This window comes from Acomys minous (assembly GCF_964271855.1).
Source record: "Acomys minous genome assembly, chromosome: 4".
Lineage (NCBI taxonomy): Eukaryota > Metazoa > Chordata > Mammalia > Rodentia > Muridae > Acomys > Acomys minous.
Window position 1 is genome coordinate 26651785 of NC_140486.1, and position 17141 is coordinate 26668925.

At 46.2% G+C, this 17141-nt stretch overlaps 1 protein-coding gene across 2 annotated transcripts in view; it reads right to left on the reverse strand.

Annotated features, from left to right (window-relative positions):
• Positions 1-14624, reverse strand: part of PDE6A (phosphodiesterase 6A) — a gene marked incomplete at its 5' end in the record, with an annotated part of 65708 nt that extends 51084 nt beyond the window's left edge. The window contains 5 exons of one of the 2 annotated variants that reach the window (XM_084779098.1): positions 105-179; positions 2716-2856; positions 3863-3952; positions 4685-4837; positions 14151-14624. In XM_084779098.1, coding sequence (XP_084635224.1) covers positions 105-179; positions 2716-2856; positions 3863-3952; positions 4685-4837; positions 14151-14624 — 933 coding nt within the window. The remainder of the gene's footprint in view (positions 1-104; positions 180-2715; positions 2857-3862; positions 3953-4684; positions 4838-14150) is intronic. The other variant, XM_084779099.1, reaches the window with a different exon arrangement.
• Between the last annotated feature and the right edge of the window lie 2517 nt (positions 14625-17141).

The window sequence follows — 17141 nt, forward strand, 5'->3', positions numbered from 1 at the left end:
GAGAGACAGCCTGATATAGTGAAGATAAATATGTGTGATAAATTAAATTCCTTGTGCTGAGTCTGTCAAGCCACGTATATGGAAAAGATCTCCAAGAAACTCACCCTTCCATCTGGAGTCCTTGGACCAGAGTAGGCTGGAGCCTCACCCATCAGAACCGGCCACACATCAAAAAATTCCTAGGAGTAAAATAAAAATAATAATGACTTAAAAAAAAAAAAAAAGAAGTCTATCCTGTACAGGGGCAGGGGCAGGGGCTGGGGCAGGGGCTGGGGCTGGGGCAGGGGCTGGGGCAGGGGCTGGGGCAGGGGCAGGGGCAGGGGCAGGGGCTGGGGCAGGGGCTGGGGCAGGGGCAGGGGCTGGGGCAGGGGCTGGGGCAGGGGCTGGGGCAGGGGCAGGGGCTGGGGCAGGGGCTGGGGCAGGGGCTGGGGCAGGGCTTGGGGCAGGGGCAGGGGCTAGGGCTGGGGCAAGGGCAGGGGCTGGGGCTGGGGCAGGGGCTGGGGCAAGGGCAGGGGCTGGGGCAAGGGCAGGGGCTGGGACAGGGCCTGGGGCAGAGCTTGGGGCAGGGGCTGGGGCAGGGGCAGGGGCTTGGGCTTGGGGGGGGGGGGGCGGCATAAAGCATTTGATTAGCATATGCAAAGCCCTGGACTCCAGCCCCAGCTCAGGAGTCATAACCTAAAAGACATGTTTTTATGGCAAGTTACATTTTAGTTAACCGTAGCTAGCCAACCGATCAGATCACACCTAAATCAGACAAATGTGTAATGGCAGCCAGTCAAGTTATTCACATACTTGAAGAACTCGCTGCCCATGCAACTTCCAGTCTTAAGTTTTCCTTCTTACTATGGCCCAAGACACTAGCAGAGGATAGATAAAAGAGGGTTGGGAATGCGGTCCAGGTGGTAGAGTGCTTGCCTAGTATGCCTGAACCCTGGGTTCCAACATAAAACACCAAGTGAACGTAGCAGCAGCATTTGCCTGGAATCCCACTGCTTAGGGGGTAGACTCAGGAAGAGCAGGAGTTCAAGGTCATCCCTGACTACATAGCAAGTTCAAGACCATCCTGGGACCCAGGAGACCTTGTCTCAAGAAAGAAAGGAAGGAGTATGGGAGAAAGAGCCCAGAAAGAAGGTTCAGGAAGGGAAGAACTAATGCGGCTGTGGCTTCTCTGCTCGTGTTCCGTGCATCAGGGATGCAAAGGTTGTGTGAGGTCAATGTCTCTGCCTTCAGAGAAGGCCTTCCTCTTCCAGGGCTCCCTCTGATCACTGAGCTGTTAGCAGGTAGGGACAAACAGTGACCTGTTTGCACTGGATCGTTGTGTGTAGAGGCAGCTCTCCCTCCCCTTTGTTCCTTTGAGCACGCTTACCCTGATGGTTTGCTTATGCTAATGTCACCCAGAGGACAAACAGAAGGGAGTTCACAAAAAGTTCACAACCACACACACACACACACACACACACACACACACACACACACACACCTGCCTTCTGTGTAGTTGAGCACTTTTCAATAGGAAGAAATTCCAACTGAACTGGGGCCCTACTGGAGCCCCATGTCCTACACGCATACGACACAGTATATGCCCTAGAAGAACTTAATGTCTCATGAAAAAGATACAAGAATTTGGTTGCTGCTGGGCCTGGTAGGTAGAGGAAAAGAAATATTCAAACTTAAGCTCCAAAGCATGAAAGGATGGAAAGTACAAGAAATGAACGACACAGTGAGAAACTCTAACATAAACCATAAAACCTAGAGATCTTTTCACGATAGTGTATCAAAACATTGTCAATTCATACTGAAATTCAGGAGTGGCACTGTAGAATAATAGAGAAATAAGCCAGTGCAACCAAATGGAGAGTCCAGGAACCAACCCTAGGAAGACGGCTTTGCAGTGAGAAAAGGTTAACTTTACAATAGGGCACTGGGAAGGGTTGGTCTTTTCCAGATGAGATAATTGGTTGGTTGTGTGTCCATGCAGAATAGTAATGTTTATCTTATATCATAGTATACATTAAAAATTTTTGGTATAGGTTAGAGCTATGTGTAAAATCCACAAAAATAAAAATTATGTGAATTGGCATTAGAAAAATAACTTTCTGACCTTGGGAGCTAGAAAAGACTTCTTTAAAAGAGCATAGGAGTCAATAGGTATTCACCAAAACTCTCTCTCTCTCTCTCTCTCTCTCTCTCTCTCTCTCTCTCTCTCTCTCTCTCTCTTCCCCTCCCCCTCACTTCAAGACAGGGTTTCTCTGTGTAGCCTTGGCTGTCCTGGAACTCTGTAGACCAGGCTGGCCTCACAGAGATCCACCTGCTTCTGCATCCCGAGTGCTGGAATTAAAGGCATGTGCCGCCATGCTCCAAAAACACACATTTTTAAGAGAAAGAGATGACAGAGTCAGAGAAAAAAGCTTGTGAGACAGCAGAGGGCAGCAGGTCAATCCCCAGAACTCATGGCGGAAGAGAGGAACTGACTTCCAAAAATTGTCTTCTGACCTCTATGCCTGTGCTGTGTCTGGCCATGCCTTTAACATCAGTTATGGGGGAAACTCGGGTCTTCATGGCTTCACAGCAAGCACATTACTGACTGAGCTAGCTCCCCTACCCCTTGGGTAAAACCTTTCACTGCCATCCAAATCACCCAGACTGTGTCCTATGCTAGTTGAATTCTTGTCTAGACTGTACTCAGTCACCACATGTTTCTTGAAGTTTTCTTACCTTCTGTTTGGTCATGTCTAGGAGGCCAACAGAGTATCTGTCACAGTTGAGAAAAGCTCGGACCGTGTACAGGGCTTTGTGGAACTGTCTTTCTATATCCGTGAGCTCTTCAAAGACTTTGCTCCCAGACCACAGCAATATCTGAAGACATTTGAAAAAAAAAATAAGCAGAGGTTTTGAAGTACAAAGTAGAAGTTTCTTAGATAGAAAATAATAACAATTCTGTAAAGTTTTTTAGTTTATTCAATTTAACTCTTACAATAACCTAAAGAACAGGCTCATTCACCCCACTTTATAGGAAGAAAACTGAGGCTTGAAGAGGTTTTGTGATCAGCTGGCTTAATTGGGTCCATTCTTTTCATTTATTTTATTTCACATGTTAGTAATAAAAATACTCAGCATATGGCTTAAGAGCTGGGCATGGCGGTGTATGCCTGTCATCCTAGCACTAAGGGAAGCAGAGACAGGCAGATCTCTGTTGTGAGTTCGAGGCCAGACTGGCCTACAAAGCAAGTCCATGACATCCAAGGCTACATGGAGAAAACCTAGCTTGAACCTTCTCCCCCCAAAAAAGCATATGGCTTAGGGATACGTGTCAGTAGGAAAGTGCTTGCCTTGCATGTGCAGGCCTTGAGTTCAGTCCCCACCACTGAAAAAAAAAAAAAAACTAAAATAATAAGTTACTTATTTATTTATTTTGCTAAAAATCTTTTGATATATATCAAAAATATATATATTTATCCTCATGCTTTGTTTTGTTTGTTGTTTGTTTGTTTTAACAAGGTTTTGTGTAGCCTAGTCTGGCCTCAGATTAGCTATGTTACTGAGGCTGGCCTTGAATTTCTGATCCTCCTGCCTGCACCACCTGAGTGTTGGGAACACCACCACGCCCATCTTACATACCCACATTGTTAGAGAGGCTGAGCAACTTGATTAGGGTCTGACAGCTCGTTAGTGAGCAAGAGTTCAAATCCAAGCATAACCACTCCAGGAGACAACCTTCCAAGCAGTCCTCACCTCTCAATACCGGGGACGCCCACCAGACACAGCTCAGTGGTTCCCAGTACCTTCACGACGACTTCTGTGACCCCATCATTGCTCCAGTAGAGGACATGTTTGGACCCCTCTCTGGAGCCAGGCCACTTACCTGGCCACGCCGAGTCTCACAGTTGTGCAGGTAACTCAGGTGGAATACCTTCATGAGCAGATTCACAAAGTTGAGGTACTTGAGAAGAACCTACAGATACAAACGGCATGGGGGAAGCAGATGGGAAGGAGCGATCCTTCCCTTGGATACTTCTACCACAAGAAAACGTCCGACTGCCAATACAACCCGCACAGCACGGAGTGCAGACTCTTCACTTGGAAACTCACACTCAGAAACAAATCACTTGGTGATTTGTTAGTGAGAATGTATTAATAAAAAAATAGCCAGTGCTTATTGAACTTGACATCTCTGTGATAAGTCACTGGTGGATGTCACCTGGCCATTGTAAGTCCTGGAAGGTAGATACTATGAAATCACCCCCACTTTATAAAACAAACAGACAAACAAACAACCCCACACACATTCAGGGAACATAACTGTGGTGGTTTGAATGACAATGGACCCCCATAGATTCATAGGGAGTGGCGTTATTTGAAAGGATTAGGACGTGTGGCCTTGTTAGAGTAGGTGTGGCCTCATTGGAGGAAGTGTCTCACAGGGGTTAGGCTTTGAGATTTCAGAAGCTCAAGCCAGGCCCAGTATCACTCTCTCTCTCTCTCTTCTTGCTGCCTGTCAATCCAGATACAGAACTCCCAGTTACCTCTCCAGCACTATGTCTGCCTGCATGCTGCCAGGCTTTCCTCTATGATGCCTTATATATGGTAAAAGTAAAACCAAGCCAAACAGCAAGGCTAGGCGGTTCTGTGAGCTGGAAGAATGGGTTTAGCATGGCCCCCTCAGCAGTATCTCAAGAAGTTTTACCTCTTCGTCTTTCTTGGTGAAGTGGGGTCCATCTACTTTATTTACAGCCATGATTATGGCTACCACATCCTTCCCGTTCATGATGGGGGAAGCCAGGATGTTCTTGGTCTGATACTCTGTGAGATTGTCCACGAAGTCACAGAAATGCTCATCCTGAGAGAAGCACAGAGAGGCAAGTGAGAACATCTCAGAGACCTTGCTGACAAGGGGATGAAGGCATCTACCTGTTGCCCTTTAGCTAGGGCAGGCTGAGGTGACCATGTACACCTCCAACATCCATCAGAAGAAGAAGAAGGCTTGAGACACACCCCCATGAAGGGCCGTGGAGGACAAACACATCATGGCAGTGAATCCCAAGGCGGAAACTTAAATGAGAGCTGTGAGGCACATGACCATGATGACTGCCCGTGGGCATTGCACATGGCAGTCCACCTCATCCCTTCATCTTCATCCTCCCAACAGCCTGTCTCACAGAAAGAGGATCTGCAACTCAAAGTTAACGTGTCTTGTGAGCATTTGGAATCTGTCCTGAGCTCTGCCTTGTTCACATAAGCCTCGGAGAGGCTACACTGGCCTCCACCTCATTGAACAAAAGCCTTTGTTATTTTCAGCATCCCTTCTCTTTTCTTTATTTGGACACCGTCTCATTATGTATGTAGTCAAGTCAACCTTGAACTCTCAATCCTCCAGCCCCATCCTTCCACAAGTGCAAGAATCATAGCTGTATATTTTCACCTTTTACTTTATTTATTTGGTTGGTTGGTTTGGCTTTTTTTGTTTGTTTTGTTTTGTTTGAGACAGGGTTTCTCTGTGTAGCCTTGGCTGTTCTGGATTCACTTTGTAGACCAGGCTGGTCTTCAACTCACAGAGATCCGCCTGCCTCTGTCTCCCTGAGTGCTGGGGTCACAGGCGTGAGCTACTGCACCTGGCTTATTTTTGCCTGGTTACTGTCGTCATGCCCATTTCAGTGGCCATCCCCATCCTACAAATCTGTATGAAAGCTCCACTAATATGTCAGGCCTATACCAAGCGGCTAAGATTCAAGCTCCTCACTGATGAATCGCTAACGGTGCTTTTGGTTGTCATCTTGATTGGATTGAGATTAGTGAAGCAAACTTCTGGGAGTATCTGTGAGGAACTTTCCAGAGAAGATTGCCAAAGTAGGGAGGTTGGCCCTGCATGTAGGTGGCACCATCCCATAGGCTGGTGGACCAGCTATAGTAAACAGAGGATTGGGGAAAGCCACCCAAGACATTCCTTTTCTCTGCTCAGCGACAGTCACATAAACTGCCCTGTCTCTTCCCTCACACCTTCCCCATGATGGACTACTAGCCCCAGACCATAAGCCAAAGCAACCTTTCTTTCCTTCGGTTAAAAAAATATTATTTATTGTCATTATGGGAGAGGCATGACATTTGTGGTGAGGGATGGGTGCCAGCGCTTGTGTGGCAATCAGAAGATAACTTTGTGGAGTAATTTCTCTCTTTGCACCTTGACATAGGTTCTGGGGACCAAAGTCAGGTTGCCAGGGAACCATCCCAATGGCCTCCTTCTCTTGTTTCTGGCAGGTATCTGGTCTCAGTAGCACAAAGAAGTTTGCACAGTAACATGGGCCTTAAAGGCACAACTGACAACTGTAGAATACAGAGGTCCACACATCCTGACTCCCAACCCCAAGGGCAGCCTGGCAGATCTTTAGAGGCTTGACACTGTTTACATGGTCAGGAAGAGGAGACAGTGGCTGGATGGTCTGTAGTCAAAAGAATCCATCTTTCAGTCTCCGGGACCATGGTAAATTTCCTGACTGCCTTGTCCCCTGGGACATCAGCCAGCCCAAACATGCACAGTGCATACTGTTCTGAGAAGGGAAGTTCATCTATACAGCCAACTCAGTGAACTTTTCAAGAACAAAGCTGGCAGAATTTTCCCTACAGTTCATATTCCTGGAGTGACACTCTGCGTTTTGGGATTTCTTTCCAGAAAGAGTAAGATTACACCAATAGGCAGCGGCATAAGGTCAGGGAAGTTGGCTCAGACAATTGAAGGGTAAAGGAATTATGATAAGCCAGTCATGTTCCACTTGCATTAGTGTCTCGGGATTAGAAAAAACTAGAAGGCAGCATTGGCCAAGGAGGGTTTTCTGTGTCATTCTCAGAGGACACAGCTGAGGGCCTGAGCACAGCACCAGGCAAGCTCAGATTCGTTTCAGTCAGTTCAGCTTTGCAATATTTACCTTCATCAAGGGAAGACAGTACTAAGGCCTCACTTGCTCTAAGGCAGATGTCTCTAAATCTACCCTCTTTTTTAGTGTATTCGTCACTTTTCTCATTGCTGTGTTCTGACTCCTGACAAATTCAACTTCAGGGGGAAATAGCTAATTTTGGCTCCCAGTTTGAGGAGATACAGTCTACCATTTCCAGCAAGTTGTACAGGCAGGAACATGAGGCTCCTGATCACACTGTAGCAAGCAGAGAGAAACAAATGGCAGTGTTCTGTTGCTTTCTCCTTTTTAATGTTGTCTGGAACCTCAGCCCATGGAAATGGTGCTGTCCACATTTAGCGTGGATCTCCCTATCTCAGTTAATCTGATCAAAATGCTCCCTCACACTGGACTCCCAAAGGTCTGTCTCTGAGGTTAGTCAAGACCCTCTCAAGTAGACTCTATTAACTATCACACACACTGAGAGAGTTCGTAGCCAAGGAACTCCTCACGAACACTCTAGCTCCCAAAAGACTGGAGTCTACACAAGTATTTGCCATCCTTATATCCATACCTTAATAAATACCCGCAAACTACTGTGTGTGTGTGTGTGTATGTGTGTGTGTGTGTGTGTGTGTGTGTGTGTGTGTGTGTATGTGTGTGCTATGTTCATGGGATTGGGATGGAAGCTGAAGAAGGACATCTTCCTTGCCCTCTTGAGACAGAGTCTCCTACTGAACTCAAAGCTGGTCAGTTTTGCTTGGCCAGCCACTGAGTCTGAAGGATCTGCCTGTCTCTGCCCCTCCCATATCTGACTGTTTTGTGTGTGTATGGATGCTGGGGACTTGAACTCAAGTCTTCATGTTTGTACGGCAAGCTCTCTAACCTATTGAGCCATCTCCTCAGCCTCAAACCGTTAATTTTAAAGCCAGGGCACGAGAGATGTGGATAAAGAAGGTCCCCTGGATCATCATTCACTCAGACAGTATATTGGTAGAATGTTTTCTGTGTGAGAGGATGCTCTGAACCCTGGGCCTAGAGCAGAGAATGAGAGAAGTATATCCTGGTAAAACATACAGTTAAATACAGGAGACAGAAAAAGAAAAGAAAAGAAAATCGTTCAGTATTCTCCCTGCAGCCTGAGATAATCTGCTCTGGGAAACAAACCAGGAATACCCTAACAGTGGAAGGGAGGGGCAGGAAGGGGGAGGGGCCAGGCTGAAGCTGCTTGAGTTTGAATGAGAACCAGAAAGGTTTCAGGTGGAACTCTGAGCTGGGAGCCCAATGCACAGGTAGTGCATTCATTCCCAGGAGGGGCGTAACAACTACAAAGTTCTGGAGGTAGAAATGGGCTGGGAAGATGTGGCGGTTTGAATGAAAATGGCCCCCATAGGCCGGTAAGGGGTGGTGCTATTAGGAGGTGTGGCCTTGTTGGAGGAAGTGGGTCTCAGCCTTTTTCTGCTGCCTGCAGATCCAGGTGTAGAACTCTCAGCTCCTTCTCCAGCACCATGTCTGCCTGATATTACCATGCCCCACCATGATGACAAACGGCGAGCCAGCCCCAGTTAAATGTGTCTCTTCACAGCAATAAAGCCCTAACAGAAGACAAGAAGAAGAAGAAGAAGAAGAAGAAGAAGAAGCAGAAGAAGAAGAAGAAGAAGAAGAAGAAGAAGAAAAGATGTGTGCATCTGAAGCATTGAGAGAGGGGAAGAATGGAGGGCAGAGTTGGAGGAGCGAGCCTCGGTATTTATTCGTTCTTTCATTCACTCATTTGTTTATAGTGCAGCAGGATTTCTACATATCTGCCACTGGCTTAGAACTTACTGCATAGCCCAGTGTGGCCTCGAACTCACCATCTTCCTGTTTCAACCTCTTGAGTGGTGGTATTTTAGATAATCGCCACCATGGCTAGATTTAAAGCGCAGTGAAATTTTGCTTCTCGTTCCCTATTCCCCAGTCTCTCTTTTCAAACACTCACAGTGCTGAATTCTGTTGGGCCCCTGCTGGGCTCTGTTAGTAGAATCCATTGCTTCCTGAATAATAAAGGATGTGCTACGCTAGGAGCCAGACCACTTACATACATTATCAAAATTACCAAACAAAGCTGTCCCTTCTCATTCATGGGCAAGTCCCTTGCTGATGAGTAGCACAGCTGCTCTCCCCAGTCATTAGCTGTTGATTTATTCACTGATTAATTGGCTGATGCATTCATTCATTTGTATTTATTGAGCCTTGGCTCAGGCAAGGCACTGGATCTGTCAAGACCTGTGGGGGGTTATCTCTATTGCTAATTAAGATAGGAAGACCTGCCCACTGGGGGTGGCATTATTCCCTGCCTAGGATCCATGACTACATAAGTAGAGAAAGAGCATTGAGCAGCATACATCCGTTTGTCATTCTCTGCTTCATGACTGTGAATGTGCTGTGGTCGGCTGCTTCCTCTTCCTCCTGCCTTGACGTCCCCGCAGCGATGGTCTGTACCCTTGAACTGTGAGAGGGAATAAACCCCTTCTCCTCTAAGGTGCTTTTCCCAGGGTATTTCATCACAGCAACAGGAAAAGGAACTAAGATAACCGGTAACATGAGGTTGCTCTTTCTGGATGCTCACAGAATCGTGAGGGATATCGTACTGAACACAAACCTCCAGCTCAAACTACAGTGTGAGTCAGTCCCTGACAAAATGATGGGCCCCAAAGATGGAGAAGCTTGCCTGTGATTGGCTTCAGTGGACACTTAGTACCCCACCCCAGTGTCCCCTGTGGTGAAGTCAGAGTGATGGTTTAGGTGTCCCTTGAGGTTTCTCTCCTGTCTAGTAGGCCAAGTACAGAGTTTCCAGAAACGAAGAACAGAGGCAGACTGGACCTGGATGGCTCCCAGAGATGGTTTTCTCTTTCAGGCCTGAAGTCCACAGGTTCAGCCCTCAGAACTGGAAATGGTTGGTGCTGAGGAAGGGCTGCCCCTTGTTCACTCACTCATTGAGTATCCTACTCTACCACAGGTGCTGGATGAGGTATCAGGGACAAGCAGTAAATAAGAGAGATGGGGACAGACACATAGGATGAGAGACTTCAATACCCAACTCTTTCTAATAGACAGGTCATCCAGGCAAAAACTAAATGGAGAAATACTGGAGCTAACTGACATAATAAACCAAGCGGACCTAACAGATATTTACAGAACATTTCACCCAAACACAAAAGACTATACCTTCTTTTCTGCACCTCATGGAACTTTCTCCAAAGTTGACCACATACTTAGACACAAAGGGAGTCTCAGCAGATGTAAGAAAAATTAAAATAACCTCTTGCATCCTAGCAGACTACTACAGACTAATGCTGCTTATCAACACAACAGAAAACAGGATTCCAAGTTAAATCTGAATTTCACATAGATGATAAGTAATTATTTTTAGTTGTAAGCATATCTTAAATAGTTCAAGGGACATACTTATTTTAAAAATTTACTCTTTGTTTATTTAAAATCCAAACTTAGCCATTTACTTCTATTTTACTTGGCAATGCTTATCTCAAGTCTTTGAAGAAGAGCAAGCATTTGCCAGAGGTGCAAAAGTGCAGGAGAGCCCTGGGGAAATTAGTTTGTAGCTTCACATCTCAACAATGTCATGATTGCAACTATTCTCAGACATTTTAGGGCAATGAAGTTTCAAAATATATCTTTATAGACACTTAGAGACAACTCAGACCCCAGCCCACACCACCTTCTCCTTTTCTACTCAACTGCTAGTTAGAAAGATCATGTCTGTCCCAGAGCCTAGAATCAAGTAAGATTTCCCAAGTAGAACAGCAGCAAACAACGTGCAAATGCTGAGCACACAGGACTTCCTGGTTCTGGCTGAACTTACATGCAGGCCTGACTCATTCACAGCCAGGGACACTGCACCAAACCCAAAGGCTCTGGGAAAGAATAGGTGTGGCTGCGAGGATGAACTTTGAGAGCTGAACAGAAGATAAGAGGTCAGTACAGAGGCTCATCACACTGTTAGGCCTGGATCTTCCGGAATCAGAGGACCTTCTCAAATCCTCAATTCCACACCACCAAGGCCTATGAAGGGCTTAGCACTTCCAGAGACTAAAAGAACCTAAAAGTTAAGGTCCAAAAGGGCAGGGTTAGATTTTCTTCCGTAGTCCACACAGATGCAGTGTGAATCTGTCACTTAGACTAGATCCTTACAAACAGCAGTGGGATTGTAGTAAGGAGCAGGAACTGCGCATGTAGACTTTGTGTCCAGAGGCTGGGAAGTGGCTCAGTGGGCAAAGCACTTATTATACAAGACCCAGCTGTAACCTCAGCATGTGGGAGGCAAAAACAGTACTGTCAATGTTTTATAAATTAAGAAGTGAGTTCCAGGAGGCTAAATGATTTGCCAAGACTATGTGTGTTCTTAGGAAGCGAGGATGTTCACACCCAGCTCTGACTTCAAGGCGTAAGGTCTCAACCTTCTGAAATATGGTTAGAAATGACCTTAAGTAACACTCCATCTCATGACCTCATTTTACAGTGTGGAGTAGCAGAGGGTTAAGAGCGTGGACTCAAGGCCAGAGTACCTGAGTTTAAATTCCATGTTAAGAGTGTGGACTCAAGGCCAGAGTACCTGAGTTTAAATTCCATCTGTACTTTACACCTGTATAGCGCTGAGCAAGAGTTTCCATGCTATCACCTGCAATCCCAAGGTAGTGAGATGTTACGCAAGATTGTGTGCAGGTAGAATATACCCAAGTTTGGAAGTCAAGTGAAAAGAGACAAACTATCTAGCAAGACTCCTCCCAAAAGCCCTAGTCCTGGATGCCAAGAGGCATGCAGGGAGATTAACTTCATGGTCCTCTGCTTAGTGGTTTCCACAGAGCTGGTCTCTCTATAGCCCAGGCTGGCCTGAGACTTAACCCTGTAGCTCATGCTGGCTTAGAACTCTCACTGATTCTCTAGACTGCTGGGTTTTTAGGAGAAAGATCAGGTAGTCACTGTTAAATGACCCCTGTGTTAGCTTCGGCTTAATGCTTTGGTAACCTTGCGCAAGGCCTCTCTCAAGACTTCCTGAATCCAGTTGGATAAGGTGGGCTTTGATGTTACTTCTTTTCCTTCCCTCTATAGTGTGTGTGTGTGTGTGTGTGTGTGTGTGTGTGTGTGTGTGTGTGTGTGTGTGCGCGCACATGTATGGGGTACAATTATGTCTCTTGCATGTAGAGGCCAGAGGCCAACCTTGGGTGTCATTCCTTAGACAGAATCTCTCACTGGCCTAGAATTCATTAATTTAGCAAGGGTAGCTGGCCATGAAACCCCAGGTTCTGTTTTTCTCTACCTCCCCAGCTCTGGGATTATAGATACATGACAGCACGGTTTGCTTTTCTTATTTATTTTTTAATGTGGGTTTTAGGGGTTGAACTGGGTTGGTTATACTTGCCCAGCAAGCACCTAGCTGGCTGGACTATCCTCCCAGCCCTTCCTCTTCCCTTTTGAACCTTCCAAGTATTTACATAAAATAAATAAAGAAATAAGGTCACAAATGTTCAGGAGGCCAGGTATATGGCACATGGAGGCAAGAGAATCTCTATGAGTTCAAAGACAGCCTGGTCTACACAGTGAGCTCTAGACTGGTCAAGGCTACATAGTGAGACCCTGTTTCAAAACAAACAAACAAACAAAAGGGAATAAAGCATCCAGGGATGGACCTTGGGAATGGTTAAATACTATGTCTTAGTATGGCTGGTGTAACTACTAAATGAGGCCCACATGGCCCCGGAATGTAGGCATGAACTTTCCGTGGAGTGAATGGGAAATCACTGCAAAATTCCTACTCTTTAGGCTGTGTTTATTGACCACTTGCTATGTGCCTGACATTGCTCAGGACCTTGGGATAAATACTGAGTAAATAAGGTCCCAGATCAATAATCAATAATCTCACCTCGGTCAATGGCTTTAGGAAGGGGACAACTATGGCAGATGGTATTCCCAAGGAAGTGACTGTTAAGCTGAGCTCTGAAGGGTGAGTGGAGTTGACTTGGGCAAGAGACAAAGTGTGGAAGTGCTTTCCAGCCCTCAAGTTACTATCCAGCAGGGAAAATTGATCAGCACGCTCATGGGGAATCTTTGTCAGAATTCCAGTAAAAATCCATGAGCTGCAGGATATGGTTAGCTTGCTTTGGTTTGGGTTTTTTGATGTTGAGCCTCTGTCGGCCAGGTTGGCACGTGACTTGACTCTATAGCTCATGCTGGCTTAGAACTTTCAGTGACTCTCTAGGCTGCTGGATTTTTAAAAGAAAGAACAGGCAATCAATGACATTTTTTAGTAATGGGACAATCAGCTCCATGTTTCCTGATATAAAAATATGAAAAAATATAATAACATCACCTTAGGGATACATCTGCGAGAATGTGAAAGCCAAGCTAATTGTGAAGGTATATCCGACAACCTGGCGTGGCCACTCATGCCTACAATCCTGGCCCTTGGGGAGCTGAGACAAGAGGATTGTTGAGAGTTTGAGGCCAGCCTGTGCTCGATAGGGACTTCTAGGTCAGCCTGGGATGCCAACTGAGTCTTTCCCTCCCTACTCTCTCCTTCCCCAGAGTGTAGCAAACCTGATCTAAAACTCTAACAAATATATGGCAGAGAGAAAGGTGGTGATGGTGGGGGTGGGGGTGGGGATTAGATAAGCCGAAACCAAAGGATTTCTGTAAAATATTTGTGAGTTTGTGCAATTTGGCATAAAATATTTCCCCAAATACACCAGCCTTCTAGAAAACGAAGACAGGCTGAAGAACGGCCTTTGATGGGAGTGGACAAAGGATACAGGGCTACATTAGTGTGCACGAGACACCCAGACGGCGCTGACTATGAACTGTTAGACCGTGGTGTTGTCGGAATGTCATGCTCCCCAAATCCCACCATTTACTGTGGATATGGAAGAAATGTCCTGCTCTAGAAATACAGACCAAAGGCTGTGTGGACAAAAGGACATGACTGCAATTTCCTTCTAGTAGGTCACAGAAACAGAGAAGTAGATATGATGTGACAAGATGTAACTAATTGGTGAACGTGAGTGAAAGGTACACAACTCTTTGTAGCATTTTAAACTTCTGCTAGTTTTGAATATTTTTTCTAAGTAGAAAGTTCTAAGTACTGTCAATAAATAGAGAGAGGTACCAGGCCATGACTAACTCAAGCTTAGTGGCCAGCAACAACCCAGCCCATTTGGACCCCCAAACCCCAGAAGCAATGTATCCCCACAGTCTCTCTTACAGGGAGCATACCTCTTCTGTGTTGGGGACATTGACAATCTTTTTGGAGTGTGCGACATGGCCCACGACACCCATGTCCAGAGGGAAGACGATCTCAGAGTCGGGCATCACCAAGCAGTCCTCCAGGACAGCATCCTTATGGACATTGAAGAGCCTGGTGGCTAGCTCTGCGATGCCATTGCGGGCCCTGTACATGAACAGGCTCATGCGGTCAGCCCGCAGGAGGAAGCAGAGCTTCTTCATGACATTGAATGTGCATTTCTCAGCCTGCAGATTCTCCTGAAAGTCCCGCAGTAGGTCAAAGATGATCTCACTCTCCTCCACGCTATTCACATCGTGGTAGCTGCTGAAGTCCACTGCTGCCTCCTTGGCCCCAAGGAGTTCTGAGATGACCTTCCCCCGGTAGTGAAAATTATAGTATTGCTTGGCAAAGCCAATATTTGAATCCAGGAACTTTTCTACCTCCTCTGCTGTGACCTCACCCATGGCTTGGACTCCTTCTAGCTGCGCCCAAGGAGGGGCTCAGGCTCTGGCTTTTCCAGGACAGTTTCCCAGCAATTGAGCTCAATGTGCCCCACCTCAATCTGGCCTTCTCTGGGTCTTGTCTGTAAATCTCACTGAGAAAGCCACACAGGAGCAGGGGCAAGCTGAGGGATTAAGTTATTAATACTTCCCGAGCCTAAGAATGATGAGGATCAGCATGTCCCAGATGCCACTGGGGCCTGGGAGAGAGAAGAGGTGTGGCCCCTTTTCACTCTGGTCTAATAAGAGCTGGTAGGGAACAGTCACACAGTACATCCTAAGCACAGAGGAAGCATCAGGCAGTTTAAGAGCCTCCTATTGTCTACTTGTAAATGTGTCCTCTCTGCCCTCAGTGGCTTTCTTTGGACCAACTCCTGACAATTACTATTTAGATTTGTTTGGCTTCTTTTTTTAAATTAATTTATTTATTACTTATACAGTATTCTTGCTGCATGTGTGCCTGCATGCCAGAAGAGGGCACCAGATCTCATTATAGATGGTTGTGAGCCACCATGTGGTTGTCAAAATTGAACTCAGGACCTTTGGAAGAACAGCCAGTGCTCTTAACCTCTGAGCCATCTCTCCAGCCCTTGTTTGGCTTCTAGGTGAATTAGAAGAGGCAACAAGTCTATCTACAGTCTTCCATGCAGGAAGAACTAGCGCTTTGACATGGCCACCTGCAAGCCTCCCCACCCATTCCCTCGACCCTAATCTACTACTCTTTTGCTGAGATAAAATACCCTGACAAAGAGCAACTTACAGGAGAAAGGGTGTGTTTAAGTTCACGGTCTCATGTTATGCTCCATCACTGGGGTGGGGTGTGCTGGAGGGACATGGCAGTTGGATCCTGAGACAACATCACACAAACAATCAAGAGCAGTCACGTGTGAATTCATTCTCTCTCCGCTCTAGATTGTGGATGTGATGTAATCCGCTGTCTTAAGCTTCTGCTCCCATTGTCCCTCCAGCCCTGCCTCTAGCCTGTGCTTCCTTGGGTTGTTAATCAGAAATGCACACCACAGTCTGTGGGCTGTCAATTGCAGAGGCTCTAGAAACACCAGAATTCTTGTCAGTGTGCCTCTCCTGTGCAAAATGGAGTTTAAAAAAAAAAAAACAAAACGCATTCCTTTTCTGGCCGAACCTCCTTCTGGGTTCCACGACAGCCCTACACTGTGAACAGTGCCTTACAAATACTGTGGAATGTGTGATGACAAACAGTTGCTGGCCCTTTGAACTTTGTAAAGAGACTTTATTGTACAGCGGATTAGTTCCTTCGCTGTAGAGTGTAATAAAGTCTTGGGGGCATTGTACCCACTTAGTACTGTGTACAAAGGTGTCCCTCTCCACCCAGTGGTAAACGCTGTGACTTGTGCACAGGTTAGCCTTACAAAATCCTCAGTTCAGCAGCACGTTGGTGATTTTCATCTGCACCGCCACACGTGATGGTAGTTCATTCATTCGTGTTGCTCTGCAACATTCCATTAATGGGATGAACAAGTTACAATTTACTTCTTTATTAATGTTTTAAAGGGGGGAAAGAAAAGAGTGTCCCTTCTCCTGACAGTCCATATGAAAATCTGCATTTCTCCAAACCAGCTGCCGTAACTCAGCAGAACACCCTGCTCAAGTGCTCTTTCCCAGTTCGACGCAGTCTGCACACTGAAGTTTCCGCTTACCATGTCTCGTTTTCTTAGCCCCGGGAAGCAGCACACTGCCTTCCGCAGTTCCTGCCTGTCAGCCCATCCCAGTCCCTTCACTGTGTTTATTCCTTCTCTCTCTTGTCCTCCCCACTGGATTCTGACTTCCCCACTGGACTGGGAAATTCATGAGGACAAGGACCTATCGGGGTCTGTTCCCTAGGTCTTCCGGGGTCATCGGGCACATCCTTGGTGTTGAGCATTTTTAACGTTTTTATTTATAAGTTTTACATGTTCTTGACTACTGAACTTTAGAAAATACAGGAAGACAAAAGAGAGGAGATCAAAATGAAAACTTTTTGCATATTTAAAGGTTCTCAGAGTACCTTCACATACCAGACTGTAATATGCTTTTTCCTTCTTTATCAGATATCATGAGTGTCTTTCAGAGGTCCTTCTGATTTACTCTAATGACTGCGGAATATCCCTCTGGGCTGTTGCACCATCCACAACAGCAAGGATCCCTAACCTTGGCCCCATTGACATTTCTTTTAAAGACTTATTTATTACTTATACAGTACTCTGCCTGCAGGCCAGAAGAGGGCATCAGATCACATTATAGATGGTTGTGAGCCACCATGTGGTTGCTGGGAATTGAACTCAGGACCTCTGCAAGAGCAGTCAGTGCTCTTAACCTCTGAGCCATCTCTCCAGCTCACCGCCCCCCATCCCCATTGACATTTTGAATCCAGTAATTCCTCATTATCGCTGGCTGTCCTATACAACAAAGATATTTATTCAGCTTCTGCTCACTAAATGCCAGAGGAGTCCCCCGCAATTGTGA